General features: G+C 41.2%; 1 protein-coding gene and 1 pseudogene across 2 annotated transcripts; one reads left to right on the top strand and one right to left on the bottom strand.

The window, feature by feature from the left end:
• Positions 1–1083: 1083 nt before the first annotated feature.
• LOC148021562 (6,7-dimethyl-8-ribityllumazine synthase) lies at positions 1084–19781 on the bottom strand. 2 transcript variants are annotated; one of them, XM_087696988.1, is made up of 4 exons: positions 19278–19781; positions 19056–19127; positions 1672–1841; positions 1084–1528 (listed from the first exon to the last, which is right to left on the bottom strand). In XM_087696988.1, the coding sequence occupies exons 1-4, from the start codon at positions 19657–19659 to the stop codon at positions 1334–1336; spliced, it is 819 nt and encodes a 272-aa protein (XP_087553114.1). In that variant the 5' UTR covers positions 19660–19781; the 3' UTR covers positions 1084–1333. The 2 variants fall into 2 exon arrangements, with proteins under 2 accessions (XP_087553114.1, XP_087553115.1); XM_087696989.1 differs by having other exon boundaries at positions 1672–1838; positions 19278–19780.
• On the top strand, positions 11313–12256 carry LOC148021563 (uncharacterized; annotated as a pseudogene).
• Positions 19782–22222: the final 2441 nt, after the last annotated feature.

Here is a 22222-nt window from a genome sequence, read left to right as displayed (position 1 = left end):
ACATTTGGATACACCTAACATTTTTAAAACTGCATTTAAAACTCATTTTAGTCATTATGAATTTCTAATTATACCTTTTGGTTTGACCAATACACAACTACATTCAATCGTATGATGAATCATATATTTTTGAGGAATCAATATTTTATGATTATTTTCTTTGATGATAAATTAATTTTTAGTAAGGATGAGAATGAGCATTGTAAACATCTATCTTTAGTTTTCAAATTATTGTAAGGGTTAGCTAGCTTGGTGGATCGAAAGCCTTGTAATCGTGTCTGTTGTTCTTTTCTTGATTACTACTAGTGTTGAGGCTGTGTCAATGAAAACACCGTTTTTGAAACTTGAAGTCGTTGGAAAGTTTGAGAGAGTTGAGGTGGCATATATTATGCCATGGACTACAGCTCTAGTGGAATGCAGTACTCAATATTGTGGTTCTTTTTAGTCTGCAACCTTACCCTGTGTTGATACGACTTTCCTAGACTTACCTCAAACTCACTCCGCACAGCTTCAGTCATTGCTTGTAGAGAAAATCTTGGTTCTATGGATACCCTTTCTCTGCACCTTCCATCTTCTATGGTTCCTCCATTTGCTCTCTTTTGTGGTGTGTGGCTTGCTCATATGGTAGCTTGGCTTCATTTTAACTCATGTTGATACCTCAATAGTGACCTTTTCATGTGGGTTCGGAGGGGATTAAGTTTTCTCTAGGCTATCAAGATCTTAGGCAGATTCTTGTCTTCGCTAATTTTTCTTTAGTCCTTAGCTTTTCCCATTGTCCTTGCTTGTTTGCTTTCTCTTGAGTGTTAATTTGTTTTGGTGTCTTGCATTGAACCAAGGCAGGGGCGCCTTGGGAAACAAACAAAATACCCGTTTGAATACTTAAAGACCATCATCCTGACGAACTCCGGAGAGCAACATGAAATTACAGCACAGTATCATTGCTAGGTTAAGGAGCCGCACAGAATCTAAAAACAGGCAAGGACCTCACAAAACTTTAAAACTTTCTCAACAGCTTTTCTTCAGACTTATCAGCAATGAAACATCCAAATCAAAGAGGTAGTTATATACAAGTGGGTCGACATAGAAAACATTTCCTACAGAAAGAAGTATGCTTTTTAAGAACCAAGGTATTTACAAGATATAAGTCCAGAAGCAGAAATGAGAGCAGGTAGCAAGTAGGCAACAATCAGATGGAGTTTCCTGTCCTTAGGAGCTGCTCAATCTTCTCAGCTTTTTTATAATCTGCCTCAGTTATAAACCCTGCAGGGAATGCTGTAATTTCAATGACTAGATGTAGAAGCAGAAATGAGAGCAGGTAGCAAGTAGGCAACAATCAGATGGAGTTCCCTGTCCTTAGGAGCTGCTCAATCTTCTCAGCTTTTTTATAATCTGCCTCAGTTATAAACCCTGCAGGGAATGCTGTAATTTCAATGACTAGATGTAGAGTTGGAAGCTCATCGTAGAGAGCCCTCACATTGTTGCAGCAAACACTTTCTGCATGGGCGTTTTCACGACGAATCTGACAACCCTGCCATGTTGAAAACATTTACAAATGGAAGAATGAAGATAAGTGAACACTGTCTGACATTCCTGCACTGTTGAAGCCATGAACACAAGAAACCATGCACAAAGTCACGTTTCTAGTAGGGCTCTCTGAAATTCAAAGCTTACTTTGTGTGACATTGCATCCCTAAAAGTGTCATCATCTGATAGAAGTAAGCTAATGGCATGAAGCAGCCTACGACCTTCAGCCTTCGTGGGTACACGATACTTCCGTTTTAGGGTGCCTTTTGTTGTTGTCTGCCATTTGTTTCTCACTCTTTTCAGTTGCTTGGTGCCTACTATTATCAAAGGTAAGAGAAACAAAAAGAACCTTCAATGAAATTGCACATTGAATTAAGATAACTAAAGCCAATCGAATATCTAAGCAGTAACCTCACTTCCTCAACAGACAAGAATGCAAGCAAAACTCACACACACACACACACCAAACAAGTGTAGCTCAATTAGTTAAGTTGAACCCGTGATGACCAGGAGGTATTCAACTCCTACATTCCCCACGGTCATTTAGCATGGGAATAGAGAATGAGAGATTTGAACCTGGGTCAATAGGTTTTAAAAAAATAAGGGCTTACCTAGGGTAGCCAGTTGAAATGCGTGTGTGTGTGTGTGAGAGAGAGAGAGAGAGAGAGAGAGAGAGAGAGAGAGAGGAAAGCAGGGGCAGCAGGGGTACACGTGGCAGGCTATTTCTTCACCAATGCTCTACCCCGAGGGGCTGACATCCCAAATTCTACCATCAAAATGGGCTCCAGTGTTGTTGCAGGATGATCAAATAGATCAGGTGGATGAGATGTATGACCTTGAAAAAAAAGGTGTATCAAAGAAACTTCTGTTGCCTCTGTCATGGAGGGTACTAGTAGAGCTCTTGAAAGTACCTCAGAAGGGTTGTTCAGGCACAGATTGATGCATACAATCAAAACTGTGAGCTAGGTAGAATCCAGAGGCAAACAATCAGTCAATCATTGGTGGGAGTGCTTGAGAAACTTGAAGAATCTGTCAGCAGGGTGGCCGAAAGGCTTGAAAGCTTCTGTTTAGCTGGAGCAAAAAAGGTCCCTTTCATTTCAAATGTATTCAGTTCTGCCAGTTTGCATTATCAATCCCTCATTGTTTTGATTGTGGTGAAGTTATAAAAAGAATTATACGACAACATATAGTCTGTATAAATTTGTTACGCAGAGACCTGGCTCCATGAAGTTTATAAATGTCAACTTTAGCAACTCAAGTGCATATGCTTTAGAGAAAAGAGAGAGACAGACTTCTAACAAACCAATTTGTGGAGATCGTCATGACAAATCCTTTTTTCCCAGCCTAACATTGTGATTAAATTCACATTTTAACATGGGAGATGGACTTATTGATGAAAGGAATTGGACATTAAAAAGTTGCTTGACTGACCACTTCAACGCAATGATCAATCCTTATGTTGAGGAGTGCACACTTAACAAGTAAAATCTCAGGTTAAAATATTAGAAACTCTTCCCAAGGGATTAAGCACAAGACAAACGATAGAAGTTAAGCAAAATTACATGGATAAAAAAAGGGGCCTCATTCACACCCAAAAAAACTTGCATCTCCCTCCAGATTGCCAAGAGCCATTTGCCTCATCCAAGGCCAACCAGTGCATACCATCCTGCACATGGACGACACCTAAAGAGTGAGGATGTCAATATTCAAGAGTTGTTCTAGCCTTCTCCTCTTATTGGCTCATGGAGGATTCTATGCTACATCTGGTGCTGATGAGACGAGCATCATCAAGTTGCTGAGATAGTTGCTTGAGTGGTTCCATGTGTTTCATAGGTGATCACATGCTTCTTCATCCTTTGTTTTCCATAGCCATTCAATTGCTGAGGTGAACAGCTCGTCTCAAGGGATGATGCCTTCTTGCCTTCCTCTTCTTCTCATTCTCTCATTCCATAATCTTGTTGAGGAAGTGAGTATCTTTGTCATTGACCAGCTCTAGGGGACTACCAAAATGGGTGATGATGTTCTCTTACAGGAACAAGGCCATGTTATGCCATCATCCTACTTTAGAGCTTTGGCTTCACACCACTTTGTGAGATAGTCTATACAAACCAAAATGTATAAGTTCTACTTCCTTTTGGTTGGAGGGTCGATCAACCCCACAAAGTTAATCCCCCACTTCTTGAACGGATGGGATGTAGTGGTATAGCACTTGTTTTCGTAGGCTTTCCCGTCCACTAACAAGCATCACAACATTCGTAGTAGTCATAGGCATCCTTGTGGAGGGTTGGCCACTGATAACTTACGAGCGAGTAGAGCCTTTCTCGTGGTTGCTTCTCCTGCAAAGTGTCCCCCACAAGGCTCGTCATGACATGCTTTTAGAACTATCCTGATCGCATCTCCTGTAATACATCTTCTCAACACTTCATCTTTGCCTTTCTTGTGCAGAGCACCGCCTAACAAGGTGTAGGGGATTGATTCCAATAAAAACCTCTTCTTCTCGCGACTAGAGATACCAAGAGAATACTATTGAGTAGCCAAGAGGTTGGCTATGTTTGCATACCATGGGGTTACAGTTTTAACAAGGAACAAGGAAGTATCATGGAGGTCTGGGTCATTCTGTTTCGCTTCATTGCTCTAAGGGATTCGCGACAAATGATCAGCCACCCAACACATGGGAGCAACCAAGCTTGGTAGCCACTTCAAAGTCAAACTCCTGGAACAGATGGACCCATCTCATCATTTGGCCTTTTACATCTGCTTTGTTCACCAAGAAGGACAGGGCTTTATGGTCCACGTAGAATTTGAAGTGTATCGACAATAGGTAATGTTGAAACTTCTCCAAGGCAAATACCATTGCTAGGCATTCGAGCTCCGTCACTATGTAGTTTCTTTCTTTATCAGTTACTTTTCAGCTTGTATAATAGATAGATTGATCTAACTTCAAAAAGCTTTTATGACATAAGATTGCACCTAACCCTTCTACTAATGCATCAGTGTGCACATGGAATTCCTTCATCCAATTAGGAGGTTGCCAAATGGGTGCTTCAATCAAACACTGCTTCAAGGTATTCAACGCCTCGTCACAATCAGTGGTCCATGTAAATTGTGCATCTTTCCTCACATGAGCTTGTGCAAGGGGACTGCTTTTGTTACAAAGTGTGCAATGAACCATCTATAATAGCCCACATGGCCAAGGAATCCCCTCAACTGTTTGATGTTAGTTGGTGCTCTTAGAGCTGCAATCTTCTCGATCTTGGCAAGATCTATTCCTATCCCTTGTGAAGAGACAATGTGGCCCAACAAAACTCTTAAAAAGACTCTAAAGTCGCATTTGTTGGGTTGAGAGAAATCCCATACTCTCGACATCTATCAAAGCACTGCTCTAGGTGTCCCCAATGCTTACGGATTAGGCTATAGACACGAAATTCATCTAGGTATACCTCAATAAAATCATGCAGATGATTTTGGAATGCAGCCATCATCACTCATTGGAAGGTAGCAATGGCATTATAGAGCCCAAACAACATTACTTTATAGACATAGATTCTCCATTCTATTGTGAAGGTTGTTTTGGATTGATCTTCTTCAGCAATCTAGACTTGGTTGTATCTACTGAATCTGTCCAAAAGGGAATAGAGCTCATGTCCAACCACTATGTCCAACAGTTGGTCAGTGAAAGAAATAGGAAAATTATATTTCTTTGTCTTGGAGTTCAGCTTTCGAAAGTCCGTACATATTCACAACTTTCTATTCTTCTTAGGTACTACTAAGATGGGCAAAACCCATTCACTATTGGCCACTAGATAGATAAACTCGGCTTCGAGGAGATTCAGCAAATCGGCTTTCACAAGGGCTGAGTAATTTGGATTTATATGCATCTATCTTTGCCTCGCTTGGCATCAGGCTCTAGGTCAATGTAATGCTAGCACACCCGTGGGATCGATCCCCTTTAGATCTTTATAGAACCATGCAAACACTTCCAAGTTCTCCTTTAGAAGGTCATGCAAGACCGACAGCTCCTCTTTTGGGATACTAGTACCCACCTTTAGGTGATATTTAGTACCATCTGTATCCATGAATGTTAATTGCTTTTCACCTTCCACTTCGCGGATAAAAGTCCTACGAACTGCCTTTGGGTATAGATCTGACTCCTTCAAGGAAGTGGCCTCATCTGATATGCTACTTTTACTGACTTCCCCTTTCCATGGAGACTCGATTGACTCTTTGGGATACTGAAATGGTATTAAGGCTATTTCAAATTTTATGGAAGAGTTCATTATCTCTTGACTCAATGACTCATCTTCTGAGGATGCCTCCAGGAATGTCACACAACAGAAACCATCAGAGTTTTGGTTGGGCTATAAGACTGGTGGTTGTTTGCAAGTGCATAGTCATCGTCCTCTCTTAAGAAGGGTACATTTGGGTGACAAGAGGCACTATTCAAGAAAGGCTTATTATGCTTAATCCATTTCTTATGGATATTTTGCATATACTTCGACTCATTAACCAATCCAAAGGGCATCGAAGCCTTTCTATCTAATAGCATGGGATCTTTAGCTTCTAGAGCCTTTAGGACTTCACACTCGTTTATATCCTCTTCAGATTGAATAAAATCTTTCAATTTGCTTTCATAATCGTCTTCTGCACTGTCATCATCATTCTCTTTAGACTCTATCTATGCCTCGGGTAGGGACTCTATAAGAGAAGAATAGATTCTCTGTTGTATGCTTTGCTTTTGCTTCTGCGCCGGGCTCTGCTCCTCTATTTGTCTCTATCTCTGCTTCTGTCTCTGGCTTTGTTATGGCCATGTAACAGGGAGAATAGTACATCCATGCCTCTATCTCACTGTTAGAGGTGATTTCAAACGTCACTCCTATCCACTTTGAATAGCATACCTTAGTACATCATCTTTCACTCTTTGTCAATGATAACTTTTTCTTACTACATTTATAATTTTTATGTAACCATGATGTCCAGCTATCAGACTATCATGGATCTCCCATAGGATCTTCTATTTGAGGTCACAACTATTGGATACACACAACCTGTTTTGGTAGTATAGAAGCTTGCCCTCAATATGGTAAGGCTTGAACTTGGCCTTTGTATTTTGGCTATCTTCCCTAGATTAGATGGATCTTTTTAGCTCAAGGTAATCAAGGTCCTTAGGAATTTCAATAGCTATAGTCTCTAAAATGGGATTGCTAGACATGGAAATTAGACCTAGCAAGAAATCATTTGCTAGCTAGTTCTTCCATCAATAAGGAATTTAGGAAGGATTTCCTACTTCAGCTACCATATTCTCCTTGCTAGGTTAAAACTTTATTTCAAAGTCGAACTCCTAGAGGACCCCAATCCATCTCCTTTGTCTCACGTTAAGATTAGCTTGTATGAAAATCCACTTGAGACTTTTGTCATATGTCACAAGAGTGAATGTTTTCCCAAGAAAATAGGGACCCCACAAGTTCAAGACATAAATGACTATTAAAAGTTCAAGGTCATGCATAGCATAGTTCTTCTCATAAGGCTTGAGCTTGCAAGAAGAATACACCACCGAATGTCCTTCTTGAGTGAGAACACATCCTAGTGTCATGATGCTAGCATCAGTGATGAGCTTAAACTGCTTTGTAAAATCATGTAACACCTTGCAAGACCGTAAAATTCTCGAACTTCCCTAATGCTCTGAGGTGGTGGTCAACTTGGACATCATTGACTTTAGCAAGGTCCATTGATATGCCTTCCTTTAAGACAATGAAGGCTAGGTATTCAATCTTCTTAAAGAATGCACACTTTTCCTTCTTGGTAAAAAGCTTGTTCTCACAAAGAATTTCCAAGACAATCTACAGATAACCTGGATGATCTTCCTTAGTCTTGGAATAGGTGAGAATGTCATCAAAAAATGTGAGGAGACATTCATTAAGATATGGCTAAAACTTATTTTGAACTAGCCTATTAAAAGTAGCACAATCCAAAAGACATTATGGTGAGTTCATAATGGCCATACCTAGTGTTGAAAGTTGTCTTTAGTATGTCATCATCATTTATCTAGACTTGATAGTATTAAGACCTTAGATTGATCTTGGAAAAGATCACTGCCCCTTGCAATCAATCCAATAGCTCATCGTCTGGGGAATGAAACACTTATTCTTGATGGTAACTTGTTTTAAGCCCTTGTAATGACATAGCGTCCCATCCTTCTTCTTCTAGAATAGAACAAGAGTACCCCAAGAAGAGTTGCTAGGATAAATAAATCCTTGGTCAAGCAAATTGCTTTAACTACTCCTTCAACTCGATTGCCTCAACCTTGGACATTTTGTAGGGCCTTCTTGCTACTATTGTTTCAGCTCCACGAACCAATTTGATCTCATGATCCACATCGCTTTCAAAAGGTAACTCTGTTAATTCCTCAAGAAAGATATTAGTGAATTCATTTAACCATAAAGACTCGTTTTCTTATTCCTGGTATCCTCAACCTTGTTGAGTTTGGCCAGGTTAACATTGAGTCCTTTTCTTAATCCCTTCAAAATTTGACTATCCTTGGCTAATTGAATCTTAGGTTTGCATGTTTTCCCTTGTGATGGGACCATTCTTTTGAAAAGATTTTTAATATAACCCAACCTTTCCCCCCATAGTGTATTTTTGCTTGATTGGATACTGACCATTCCATTACTAATAGGCAGTCATAAATTTCTAAAGGCATGACTCAAAAATTTGTTATCATGGTCTCTTTCCCTACTAGAAACTAGACATGGCTAATGGATTGAGTTGACATTGTTTCCCTTTCATTTGCCAGTTCCACAACGAGTTTTCTAGAGGGTATGGGATTTAACTTCAAACTTTTTGCACACTTAGGGAAAATAAAGGAATGAGTGTAATACAAAAAATTTGCTTGCCAGGGATTATTTAGAAGACCATTATTAACTATAAGAAAGACAATTGTACTTGGTGAGAGAGAGATTTAGAGCATTACAAGAGGAGTATAAAAAAAGCCTAAATGGCATTGTAAACACTTTTGGCTCATTTGACAATTTACTAAGCACTTTCAGCTTAGCTCTAGTTTCAGCATTAGTTGTCAACTTGTATTTTCTTGTAGCAACTATGGATCCACTTTTTCATGGATTAATGAAAGAATTTCTCCATAGGATAGCCATATCTAGTGTTTTCTATTTAGTTTCCATGTTTCTTGATATTAATTGTTAGTTTAATTTCAATTAGAGTAGGCTTTCTTTACATATTGGTATTAGAGCAATAGGTTAGATCATGTTTATGGTCATTTTCAACCATGGATTTAGTTACAAAGGCTAGGACATAGAACTGCAATTAGATTTAGTCAAAGGCCTAGTTAGTTATTGTAACCTTGACTAGGCAAGGTCCACTACAATAAACCATGATATTTTTGGTGGTCATTCACTAACAAGATTCTTGAAGAAATTGCTAACTTCTCGTTATTTAATAGGTTGTGACCTCTTTGAAAACCAATTTTGGAGCAACCTAAACAAAGTGGCACTCATAGAGTTTGGAGAAGATTGAAAAATTGTGGTTACTTTTCCTAGAAACCCTTATTTTCCTCTTCTTCTTCAAGTTTCTTCAAGTTCCATGGATGGTTTGAGCTTCAATCTTCTTCCCATGCTTCTTGATGCTGAGCATGGCTATACAGAGCTTTATTCATGAGGTCATTTGCTACAAGTTAGCACATACATCCTGCCATCTGTGCTACGTGGACTGCAACATCCTCATTGTAGATTGCACCATCTCTTTCGACATGTTTACTATGGTCTTTTCTTGGTTATTTTTCATGAGATGCTTCACATAAGGCTTCAAGTGAATTGCTTCTACACTCTAGTATGAAGAATCAACAAGGTTGAAGCCTTCTTTTCAAGCTTCATGAGGTTAGTAGTGGTGGATCTCTCTTCTCTTTGTTGAGATTCAGGGCATCAGTTTAACATTTCATTTTTGAAGCATTTCCAAGCATCTCGATCTTGCTCTCCCAAGAATTAAGGCATCTCTAAGCCTTCCTCAAGCCTTGCTCTATACCTTCATCATTAAAACTTGATCATCCTTCTTCTAGGGCTGCAATAAATAGGGCAACATAGGTTCAATCATTTCAAAGGGCTTTTGTCCTCTAATCACTTCAAGGAACCTCTTCATTATTATACTTCAAGGATAGGCTAAGATTTCATCATTTCATCAAGACTTGATGAGATATATTCTATCTTGACCTCCATTATAACAAGGCATCATCAAACATATATGAGATCCTGGTCTATTGTGCTCCTATTCATGGGGCTTTTGAGCTTAATCACTTTAGGGATATAAGGGGATATAAGGGGAGGTTTATTCCACTTAACCTTGATCAACATTGTTGATCTATGGAAGGGTCTTGGGGTATCTCACTCTTTTGAACAAGGATAACATTCAATATTTAATCATTGCTTCAAATTCCTAATACTTCTTCATCAACAAAGCTTACAGCAAAGGATTGGGGGTTACAACAACCATTATCGAAGACTCTAATCGAGGATTCAGATCTCTATCACTGAATTTGATTAGCCTTGATCAATTACAACAAGAGGCACACATGAATTAGTGATTGGACAAGGAGGGATTGCCAATTTCAACTTCAACAACCACCTTCATCTATTATCAAGATTTCATTAAGTCTTTACACTCTTTAATCCTCTTGCTTGGCCTCTCCAATTGTTGAAGAGGGATTACAGTAATCCTTCATACATTTTCTTGATTGGACAGTATATAGAGCTTACCTAGGGCTATTTGAAGTAATGCTTTTTCTATTATCATGGCCATGGAATGTTTGAATCCATTTGATGTAATACACTAGTGGAATGCTATCATTTAACGCTCTAAGCATACTTTTCTTGATTGGATGATCATTTTCGTATTCAATGAGAAGATCGTATGGATGGTAAGTGGAAAAATACTTGTGATAACGTGGCAAGTCACTGTTGCAAAAGGGGTAAAATCGCTATCTCTTTCCTTTTATTGCAATCCATTTTTTATTTTCACTTGCACCTCAGTGAAAGAAACACAGGTTTATTTTTGCCCTTGTATTTCACGACTCTTTGATTAGTTTAGTATGCTATTGCCATGTGTAATAGAGTAAAAATGCCTTAGTGCCTTAGCCAATATTTAGCCTACTAAGGTTAAGTATAAAAAGGCTAAGTTGTAACTTGCCAAGGATCCTTTTTGCCATTTCTAACATTTCATGTTTGAGGTCTCAACCTCCTACCATCTAAGAGGATGCATACTCTTGGCCATCATAGCATTGGGGTGCATACCATGTTGCAACCTCTCATCAACTGATTCTCAACCATAAATGGTGACATGATTTCAGCCTAGCCACCTTGGCTGTAGTTTCTTGGCAATTTAGTCCATTTTCTTGTATTTCCAATTTTATAGTTTGTTGTGGGAATTAGCTTATTTACATTGGTATCAAAGAAAATCTTTGATCCAATGGGAAGGTCATTTTCATGGTGGATCTTGTTACAAGACTAGGTATAGGGTAATTGGAGGACAAGAATTCGTCATAGGACTTGATACAGTTAAAACCGTGACTAGTTAAGGTTCTCTATAGTAAGTCGAGACTAAATTTGAGGATCTTGAAGAAGGTATGAAAGAATAATGGTGAGTTCTCTTTCCTCTTTCCAAGCTTCCTTGTGAGAGCTTTCATGTAGATCTCTTCTCCTACTACTTTCTGATGGCCATTACTCTCATCGGAGTGACAAGTCTCGACTCTCTCCTCTTCATCGGGCCTCAGGCCTCGCCTCGGCACCATGACACGCGAGAAGCATGAGGCCTTCAACTTGCAAGCCATCCATGTGGAGAGGGACACAAAGAAGTCCAACTCCCACAATTGGATATGCAAGTATTGCAGGAAGAGCTACACAAGTGGTGCGACCCGGCTTCTCTAACATCTTTCCAAAACGGGAGGGCAAGTCACTCCATGCAAGTCGATCCCTCAACACATTGCGGATGAGATTCTCGCCAAGATGAGAGGGGGATCCACTAGAGGAGGAGGTGGCAGATTGGTAGCGGCGGTAGCATCTACACCTATGCACATGAGAAAGCCTCAAATGTGAGCCTATCTTCGACCAATGCGGGTGAGGCCTCCACCATTGGTGGTGCCGACTCCGCATCCGCTTCGGGCTCCGGCATTGGCAAAAGGCAAAGGTTAGAGGCTCATGCGGTACCGGAGAGACAATCCTCTCTCTCTCAAGCTCCTGGTCATACACGTGGATCAGTTGACTTTCTTAGAGAAAGGCAACGACAAGCCGATGTTGAGATTGCACGCACGGTGATCGTGTGCAATCTTGCATTCAACATCCTAAAGCATGAGCAATGGAAGAAGATGGTTAGAACCATCGCCAATGTGGGCCCATGTGAAGGATGGAGCGGCGTCTCATACAATGATATGAGGACGAAGAAGATTGATGAAGAGAAGGAGAGGATTGATAAAGCCCTTGATCCTATTCCGACCGCATGGACGAAATACGATTGCTCCATTCTCACCGATGGATGAAGTGACCATAAGAAACGGGGTATTATCAACATACTCGTTTCATGTCCACTTGGCACATATTTTTTGCGGGCCGTAGACACCGGCAAGAGGGGAAGAAAAACAACCGGCCCATTCATCTACCGCTACATTCGGCGAGCTATCATTGAGATCCACATTGTCTTTTTAAAGTTGCTTTCATTATTCATGAATCATAATTAGAATTTTCAAGTCATGATTCATGATTCATCTCTCCCCGAAGCTTTTATAATTTGTGCCATGTATGATGTGCTTATAGGTGGGCCCGTTGAATGTGGTGCAAGTTGTGACCAACAATGCAACCAATTGTCGGCGCATGGGCCATTTGCTTGAGGCCGAGTTTCCTTCGATCGTGTGGACTCCATGTGCAAGTCATTGTTTGGACTTGCTCATAGAGGACATCGGAAAGCTAAAATGGGCGAAGAGGGTGGTACACAAGGCTACATCTGTTGTCACCTTTTTCACGGTGAAGGTGAAGGTACTTGCGATGTATCGCAAGCATAGCAAACTTGAGTTGAAGAAGCCTTCTTCAACTCGGTTTGCTTATATGTGGTTATTGTTGGAGCAGCTTTATGAGGTGCGGTCCGCCCTATGCCAAACAATGGTGTCCACTCTATGGAATGAGTGGGATGAGCATGAGACAGAGGAGGCGAAAGCCATGCAGTGGCTGTGCCTTGATGAGCAGTTTTCACAGAAAGTCCGTGCCATTGTGATTGCCGTGACTCCCTTATATAGGGTGTTGCACATGACTGATTGCGAGGGGTCCACCATGGGCCTTCTCGTTCACTTCTTCATAGCGGCATTGGTGGAGGTACGGGCTTGTACGATGATCACAAATTCTCAACGTGCATACATCATAGAGATACCAAAGAGGAGATGGGCATGAATGCATGGGCCCATCCATGTTTTTGCAGCATTGGTACATCCTGCCTACAAGTCGCCGGCGATCATGGATGACAGAGAGCTCCGGTCAGATCCGCTTGCATATTTGACTCTTGTGGTCCCCATAGATGACCACAACACAATCCTAGAGGAGCTTGGATGCTATGCAGATCAGAGAGGACATGTGGCATTTTCTTCTCCCACTTGTTGGAGAAGGGAGTCACTTGTAAAGCCTCTATTTTGGTGGCAAAATTTTGGATATGCGCTGAAGACTCTTCAACCCTTGGCCATGAGTGTCCTTGCGCAGGATTGCTCTTCGGATGCATGTGAGAGAAACTGGAGTGCCTATTCTCTCATTCACACGAAGATTCGCAATCGTCTAAGCACACGATAGTTAGAGCGGCTAGTCTAATGCTGCACTAACTTACACATGATGAAGGCCATGATGAGTATGGGTAGTCCAAAGCAGGTAAACACCTAACCATAAAATGATAAGTTAAGTTTAATTTTTAAATTTGTTGGTTTCAACTTGTTACTTTATAGTATTATACTCAACAATTTAGTATTTATAATCTATTATCTTATGTGCATAATGTAGGTGAATGTTGATACATTCAAGTTGGCAGGCGACACTCTTGCGAGTGTACATCAAGAGGTCGATGAGGAGAAGATCTTTGCAGAGCTCTATAGAGAGCTCATAGCAGCAAATACCCGTGACACTTGTAGTCAGCGTGCTTGTGAGCGAGGAGTTCGAGTTGCTAGCAGGGCATGGTCATTCGGCACCCTCCAAGATCGACGAGGGGTGGTTCACGTGGTTTGCAGACATATATGAGGCGGGGCTCTAGTAGCTCTCGTCCAGTCCCTGATGATGACATTTCCCCTTGCTTATAGTTAGACTGTCATTCCCTAGGGAGCCGTCATTTGATGATGATGGTAACCTTATCAATGAGGATGAGTATGAGAGTGCCTCATCATTCGATGACGAGGAGTCATCTTCAAACTCTCTTGATGAGCACTCAGATGATGATGATGATGATGATGATGATGATAGTGATGCCTCATGAGTCATCCTAGCCTCTAGGCCTCAGCTCTCTCGAGTCTCACCTTTTTATATCTACTTAGTACTATACTGATGATTGTATCCAGTTTCACTCATTGATGATTGTATGATGTATCCAGTACACTGTACCATTGCCCGCATGTTAGCTGCTTGCATGTGATTGCGAGGACTTTTTGCCTCATGTATTCAGTATATTTTGTAATGGCACTGCTAGTTTTACTTTAAACATGTGTTCTATTATTTATAGTTTTTAAAAAAATGAAGTTAATTTTTTTTCGTGCTAATATCGTACCGTACCTTATAAAATCTTAAGGTACCATTTAGTACCGTATTTTGTCGTACTGTACCGTATCGTACTTTTCATACTTGACAACTATGGCCCAATTGATAGAGCTTGACAATAGTACAATAGTGATCAATCCAATTTAGAGAGCTACAGGTTGTTGAAGTTCCATATGAATAATATTGGAAGAGGTGCAGGGCATCCTCATGTTCTCTAGATACCTATAGGTGGTAACAATTTCACATGTTTATACAACAGGTACCCAACATTTTACAGGTCATTCTTGATCCCTACAAATGTCCCATAACCCTCTCCAGCTTGCTACAAGAGTTTACAAGGGTTATTCTCACACAGGAAACTCCCACAAGTTCAAACAGGGCACTTACAGGTTGTGGATAGGGTGTAGAAAACTTCTATTTAGCATTGAAGATCCTATTACAAAAAATTCTGTACTAATACATATTGAGAACTTGATAGCCCCTTACAAAGAGGGATCTTAAGCTTCGATTTGAATCAAAAAGTTTGTTGATCTAATATCAAAAGCTCAAGTTATTGCTAATTTACTGACAATAGGTATAGTGAGACAGCACCCAAGCATCATACAAGGTGACACTCTTTCTCATTGTTTCACCTAAATTCTTCAACCCAAGTTGAAATCTTTTTAAATCTAGTATATCCCCCCAAGGAGTCCACCTTATAGAACATGTAAGATACCACATGGGTTCAAAAGTTCAAAAGAATGGGTATTATATTTAGTAAAATTTACAAGATTAAATATACAAAATGAGTTTTTTAATTACAATTTGAAAAAAATCTATATTAGTCTTTGAGATTCTATCCCTACATGCTTTTGGCCAGAGACAACACACGTGATCAAGTAGAGAGGGCATATTGATAGTCTCATCAAAATGACACAGGATCTTTCCATATCGGTTCCTGAATCCTCTTACAGTGTTTCTACATGGAATTGTAAACTCGGTGATGGTCAATGTAAAGAAATGGTATGGCAAACACAAAAAATGCTAAGTGTGTGACAGCAGGGAGGACACAATCTATAAAATGCTGAATGATTGTGAATAAATCATGGTAAAGGTGATACAATCGGGCAGGGCGGGTGGGGGGAGGCTTGGACATCTTTGTCTCTCAGACCGGAGCAAAGGTATTTGAAGATGATATCAAAGTGTCGTACTCAAGATGGATCCTGAAACACAGCAACAATAGTCCACAGTACTCTAATGATGTTGGATGATGGCAGTGGCAGTGGCGCAGTCCAGTCTGTAGAACACACGGAGTATGCTGACATGAACAGCACGGCAGCTTGCTTGATGCAAAAAAAGACAGCTATGGCAGCAGATGAAGACCTCTGAACAGCAAAACACAGGGCTCAAGTGGAGTCAGCAGCCTGCAGATGATGCTGAGAAGCTGGACAGCCTGGATAATGCAAAACACAGCGGTGGGAGTGTGCAGAATCAGGTCCCTGTGTGGACAGATGTCGTGGGAAGTAGGGTGCCAAGTAGATGATGAAGATACAGCAGTGCATGCAGTCCAATATTCATATACATCAGCACTCCCGGATGATGCAGCAGGCTGAACTGCCTGATGTGAAAACATGGCTGTGGCAGTAACCTCCAAACAGTGGAACCTAGGGGCTGGAGTGAAGTTGATAGCCAGTAGATGATGCCGAACAGCTAAGTGGCCTGGATGATGTCAGATGCAGCAGTGGGAGACGTGCAGAATCAGCTGCCTAGTGTGGACAGATGTCACGGGCAGCAAGGCAGCCAGTAGATGAAGAAGATACACAACAGAATGCTTCAAATCTGGTCACCAGCTGATGTAGACCTCATGGACAAGTAGGCAGCAGCCGGATGATCATCCACCGACTGATTAAGTCCTCCGGGTGAGGTGTGGGCAGCAATTGGAGGGAGAGAGGGCTGATTGCTAGAGGTTGACTGTGATCATGATGAGGGATAAAGGACACACAAGCACAAACTCTATTTATAGAGGAGTTTGGTACATTCATCCTATTCTCTCAAAAATAGGCCATTTATTTTTGGTAATTCAGCACTGATTGCTTTTTGGGGCTGTTTTGAAAAGAAATAATTAGGGGCTAATGCACATTCATTATGTGCAAAACCTAACATTAGTGGCTCAATAGTCAGGATTCACAATCTTACATCTAGATGTTCTTTGGGCCTCTATTGTAGAGAGGGCTAATGAGAGAAATCTTGGATGATGTATTGTCTCCAAGTTCATGTATACTTGTACTTATGCTTCCTATAGTTGTGTATATGAGGGAACCATAGGACATGGTGAGTTGTATCAAGAGCTCATGTGACTTTGGTGCACAATGCCTTGTACATATTCTTCCTACACTTGGCCTATTGGCGGTGACTCAAGTTCATTGAGATTCTCCGAGGTGTATCCAGCAGAGGCCTATGCTAGAGTGTCCATGGTGCACACTATGTTCCCTTCGGTGTTCCACATATGAGCAGAGAGAGGCTAAGCAACCACTTCACCATGTTGTGCCAACTCCAATATCAAGATTCCACAAAGTCCTTTCATCACTTTCAAGTTAGAGATCACTGTTGCACCTCGTGTTTTAAGAGACCGAGTGGCCACTCTTTTGAGGCACTTGCATTTCCTCTCTTGGAGCATCCATACTTGGGTTGTGCCTTTTCTTTAGGGTCACTTGTTTTGCCTCACCTGGGGTGTCCATACTTGTGCAAGGCCTACACTTTCCGGGATCCTTTGTAGTTCTTTGTTCCATTGTAGATGTCCTTGGCTGTGAGATCCTTGATCTTGGATACAAAGAGAGGCTGCTTTGTTCTTGCTTCCTTCTTGATATGGTGATGGTTTTAATACTTGCTTTGGTTGCACACTAGTGGACTCAATTCGATTGACCTACTTTTTTCTTTAATCTTTCATGTGTTTTGTGTTTCATCTCTATAATGCTCGATCTTGTGTTACACTTCCACATTTTGTCTCTCATTCTAAGAGAATCGAGCTCCTAATTGTGCACCAACATTGAAGACTAAAAGAACAACTTTTGAAGAATGTCAAGCACTAACAATAAGTCGTTGACCAATGATGAAATTAAACAAACCTAGATATGAAATCTCTATACATATTGATCAAAAAGAATATCTAGGTCCCAATATCAATAAACCAAATTTGGCTGATGAAGTGAATGTAGTTGAGCCACTAAATTAAGAGGCTTGCATTTACGCAAAATTCATGCATCAAGCCTAAGAATTATTCATGAAAGAGACATTATATTTATTAGGTGGGACAAGTGCCCAAAAATCCCTAATAAAAGGACATGTTGTGGGGCATCCTATTTCATCCCTACTCACTAATGTCACTCTGCTTTCAGCCATCAGCCATCACCCACTCTCCAGCCACCCATACTCCTTGAAGGAGCTGCTGCCCAGCCTATGGAGGTGCCTCCCTATAGTCCAGCCTATCACCCTGCCCTGGAGAACATCACTAGCCCACAGAGATCATTGCCAACTGTTCCAGACTATGGCTCTACTAATCTGCCATGCCACAACTGCAACCTACATTTTCCCTGCTGCAGCCTGCACATCCTAGAGGACTGCATTTCATTCCCAGGACTACTACCCACATCATCATCATTTCTGATGGACTACTGTTGCTGCTGCACTTTGGGATCCATCTGAAGTATGACACACTCTCGGATCTGTTCTCAACATCCGCAACATCACTCTCAGCTCATCTCTCCTTGGTTCTTGAGACATGGAGGTTCAAGACCACTTGTGTCATCTTCACCTCTATACTCCATTTTCATTGAGCATTCAGTAGATTGTGTTATTTGCATGGCATACTATTTGCATTCCTCTGAGTCTGCCCCTGCATTTGTTAGCAAGGTAGTCTCTACTGACACCTGAACCTTGATCAAGAAAGCTTGGCATTCAAAAGCACACAAGAATACTCTGAGATGTCTCACCAAACCACCAAGCCAACCTCCCTTGGACCCTATTCCTTTTGCACCAACTTCCCCTCATTGAAAGCTCTAAGGGATTGGTACCCTAATCTCAAAACAAGGCTGGAAGACAGGATCCCTCTTCAATATCACTTTGCCTCTTATGCAATGATGATGTCTTGATCTGCCTCAATACACAACTATAAAGCTTCACATCCTTGTTTTGTCAAATCAATATCTAGCAAAAACCATGTAGCATTCCAAATTTGCTCAAGACCTTCGATCCACCTTTAAATGTCTCGTGTCAAGAACATAACCAGCTTGAGAAAACGTTAGCTCGAGTTGACTCACAAATCTTCAATCGCTCTCTAGGTCATTATCTTGAACTTTGAGGAAAATCCTTACCATCCATACTCACAATAGCTAGAGGAAAGAAGTAAAACTTAAAACGTTTCTATGTGTGTACTTACTTTCCAATGACTTTTCATAAAATGTGCACTATAAAGTGTATCTTCACCACCACGGTTTCAACCAGAGTGTCTACACTTGTTTCTGCCGGTACATGCAGCAATGTAGAATTAGAGCCTTGATTAGAATCTATTCCCAGCAACATTTGGCAGCAGCAAACAGAGCCTCCTGGTGCTTTCTGCTCAATATGTGGAGCATCAACTCAAAAAGTAGCAACAACTTGTAACTACCATCAACCAGAAGATGCAATAGACCTTGAACCCTACAGCTTACTTCTTTTGGGCAGGACACCCGAACAGTGGTTAAAATGTTTCTTACTTTGATGATTCTAGGTGAAAGCTTTTACCTCCATTGTTGCCAAAAAGACCCTGAAGCCACTTGGAAGCCCCCTCCGCGTGTTTTCCATCTGGACTCCACACTGGCAGAAACAATGATTAGGGTTAATCAAGATCACTAACATGTGCACAATCCCCAAAAGCGAGAGTGTTTCTAATAAGCTATAATCAGACCAGCTTTTCTGCCATGTCAAGTCTTAACTCACATATCAATAAGGATCCCATAAGCATACCTTCAGCAGCTCCAACAGTGCCGCCTGCAATGCCCAACTGAAGGAGAGCATAGAAGGTGCAAGTGCGGATGGCCCAGAGGACGGGAGACTGTGTGAGGGAAGCCTGGATCGTGGCGGTCGATCTCGGACGGAGGCAGGCCCTGAATGTGGTTGCTGGTGATGATGCTGGCAAGCGCCCTGCCAGTGCTTCCATGGCTTCCAAGGAAGAAGAGACGGAAGCCAGCGAGAAGAATGAGCTGGACAGCAGACGATCCTGCTTCCAGTCAGCGCAAGCCCCTGTGCAGCAGCATGATGACAACGACGAGGAAGATGGTGACAATGATGACGGTGATGATGAAGAGGAAGGTAGCTGAGGCCAATGTTGCTGTACCGCTCTCAACATCCTCGCTCTCTCTCTCTCTCTCTCTCTCTCGTTTCGACTGTAAGGTGCCTCAATGGTTGATGAGTAACAAATGAGTAGCAAGATACTGTCACTGGATAAGGCAAGCACGATATTTTCAACGTCTACACCTAGCCAGGTAATGACTCCGAATGAGGTTAAGTTATTCCAAGGGCTGCCAAGAGAAGAGTAGAGCAAGGTTCAAAACCAATCTTGAATTACAAAACATCGCATTTTGGAAAAAAAAGGTTCAAAGACTAATGTGAGTTGATGGAACCATTGTGAATGATAACAATGTAAGAGTAGAGCAAGGTTCAAAGTCTAACTTTGAGGCAATGGAAAAGTTGTGAACAATATCATGATGTTGTTGTTCGAAGGATTGTCAAGAAAAGAGTAGAGCTTGGTTCGAAGACTAATTTGAGGTGATGGTACCAAAACTGCCGATGATCCAATCAACATAATGTTGTTGTCCACAAAGTACATGGGAGATTTCCATGCCCTAATCTCTATGCCAATAATGGCCACCCAACAAATCCTCTTGCAAATCACGTAGGTGATTCCCCCATCCTAATCTCTATGCCAACAGCACTTGCCCAACAAATAGAGGATTTCCTTTTGAAAGAGGTGCACCCTTATCATCGCTACTAGCACTACCTCCCCTACTATATGTTTATGCACATTACACAAAGAAACCTACCAACCAAGAAGTTTACACTATTTGTTACTTGATTTATGATGAAGAAGGAAATGAGATCATTACACTATTGAACCATCCTTATAATAGTTTTAGGAAGGGGATGTGGGTGAGGAATAGGTCATGACACTAGGTCATATGGCTTCCAAGTGTCCAAAAAGGCAAGACCCCAACAAGGACACCAAGGTGGCCCAAGGTTCCTTGGGTGGTGTGAACAGCATATATGTATCTCAATTGCCCTAGATGCAAAGTTTACTCAAGTAAAGCAATTGTTACCTCAGTCCCTTCAATCTAATTGGAGTTGAGACAATAAGTGAAGCTATTTTGAGGATGGAAACCAAGATTTGGTTCCTCTTGTCTTCCCCAAGTAAGTAGTTCCAAGTTTTAACTTCTAGCAAACAGTCCAATCCCATTTAATACTCTTAATATATTCCAAAGTAATAAGGGAGGTGTGAGTCTTTGAGTGGTTTTTACAAAAGGAAACTCAAAGAAGGTTCTAGGCTTCAACTTCAAGCAAACAATCCAATCCCATTAAATACTCTGAGAAGATCCTAGAGCAAAAAGGGAGATGCAAGTCTTTGAGTAGTTCGATCATAAGGAAGAAAACTCAAAGAAAAGGCTTATTAAATAAATACTCTTAGTAGATCCTAGAGTAAAAAGGGAGATGCAAGTCTTTAAGTGGTTCAATCATAAGGAAGAAAACTCAAAGAAAAGGCCTAAGAAAACAATTGTGAGTAAGTTGGCTCTTAAGAGTGATAGTGGAATAACAATGTTGCTAAGCATAACCATACCAAGCATAAAGCATGCAACACTCTACCCAGATTGCAAATGCAAAATCCACAAAAGCTAGCAAGAAACCTAGTCCAAAGTGTTGGGGGTAAATGTGCTTCTACCTAGCCGCCCATGTATTACTACACTAACAGTACCCACCACTGCACACTGCAGGTGGCGGACATTCATCACCATCACTTTATTCTTTATTCTTTTAGTCACAATTTGAATAAATAAAGGCCTAGTCACACATTGTGACTATTGGAGTTCCCATTTGTATCTCTCTCTCTTCTTGCTCTTGCTCTCCACCATAGCTCACTTCCAAGCAAGCTTCGATCCTTCTCACCTTTCAACTGGTATTAGAGCTTTAGATTAGAGCTTGGTCATGGAGCTTGGCCCAGCACTACTTCAGCCTGGATTGAAGACTTAAAGCTTGGAGCTTCAATGCCAACCATGACTTCTTCCCCCTGAGGTAAGATTTCATCTCCCGCCTCTCCCCGGCCCTCATAGGCTCTTTATAGGTGTTCCTTGGCTTCATTGGGCACCTTGTATGCCCCCATTTGCCCCCTTATCCTCAACATAACCAGCATGCCCCACAGTCAACTCACGTTTTTTTTGTGCATGTTTTCTCATTTTTTCTTATATCTCGGGCATCCGGAACTCAATTTAGGCAAGACAAGAGTCTAACTTGGGGTTTTGGCATACTCCAAACGAGATGGCGATGTCAAATCTGCCAAATTCTGATCACAGTATTTTTTGCAACAGATCTAAGTTGATTTACAACAAGAAAATGTCATGCTCTTAGCTTATGTGATGCTCCCAAGGCTTGGTATTTGATGCCCAAATACTTTGGGGATGTTTGCCCAATGTTTTGAGATGCTTTGGGACTTGGTTTGAGCTTCCATTGCTCGATTTATGCAGGGATTTATTGTTGTACATTGTTTGGGCAGCAAGGTTTTATCAGGGGTGGCTTATGCATAATGCTCTTTGTTGACATTCGGGTGTCTTGTTGGATGTATTAATGCTTGGTCATCATGGTTTATGCCCGGATATGCTATTTGAGAGCTATTGAGCCTTGATTTGGATGTGGACACTTTGTTG

The sequence above is a fragment of the Lygodium microphyllum genome, chromosome 17 (assembly GCF_053477565.2).
Source record: "Lygodium microphyllum isolate KBCC chromosome 17, Lygodium_microphyllum_v1.1.10, whole genome shotgun sequence".
Classification (NCBI taxonomy): Eukaryota; Viridiplantae; Streptophyta; class Polypodiopsida; order Schizaeales; family Lygodiaceae; genus Lygodium; species Lygodium microphyllum.
The sequence above is the reverse complement of the archived record's forward strand: the minus strand, read 5'-3'. Positions and strand labels throughout refer to the sequence as shown.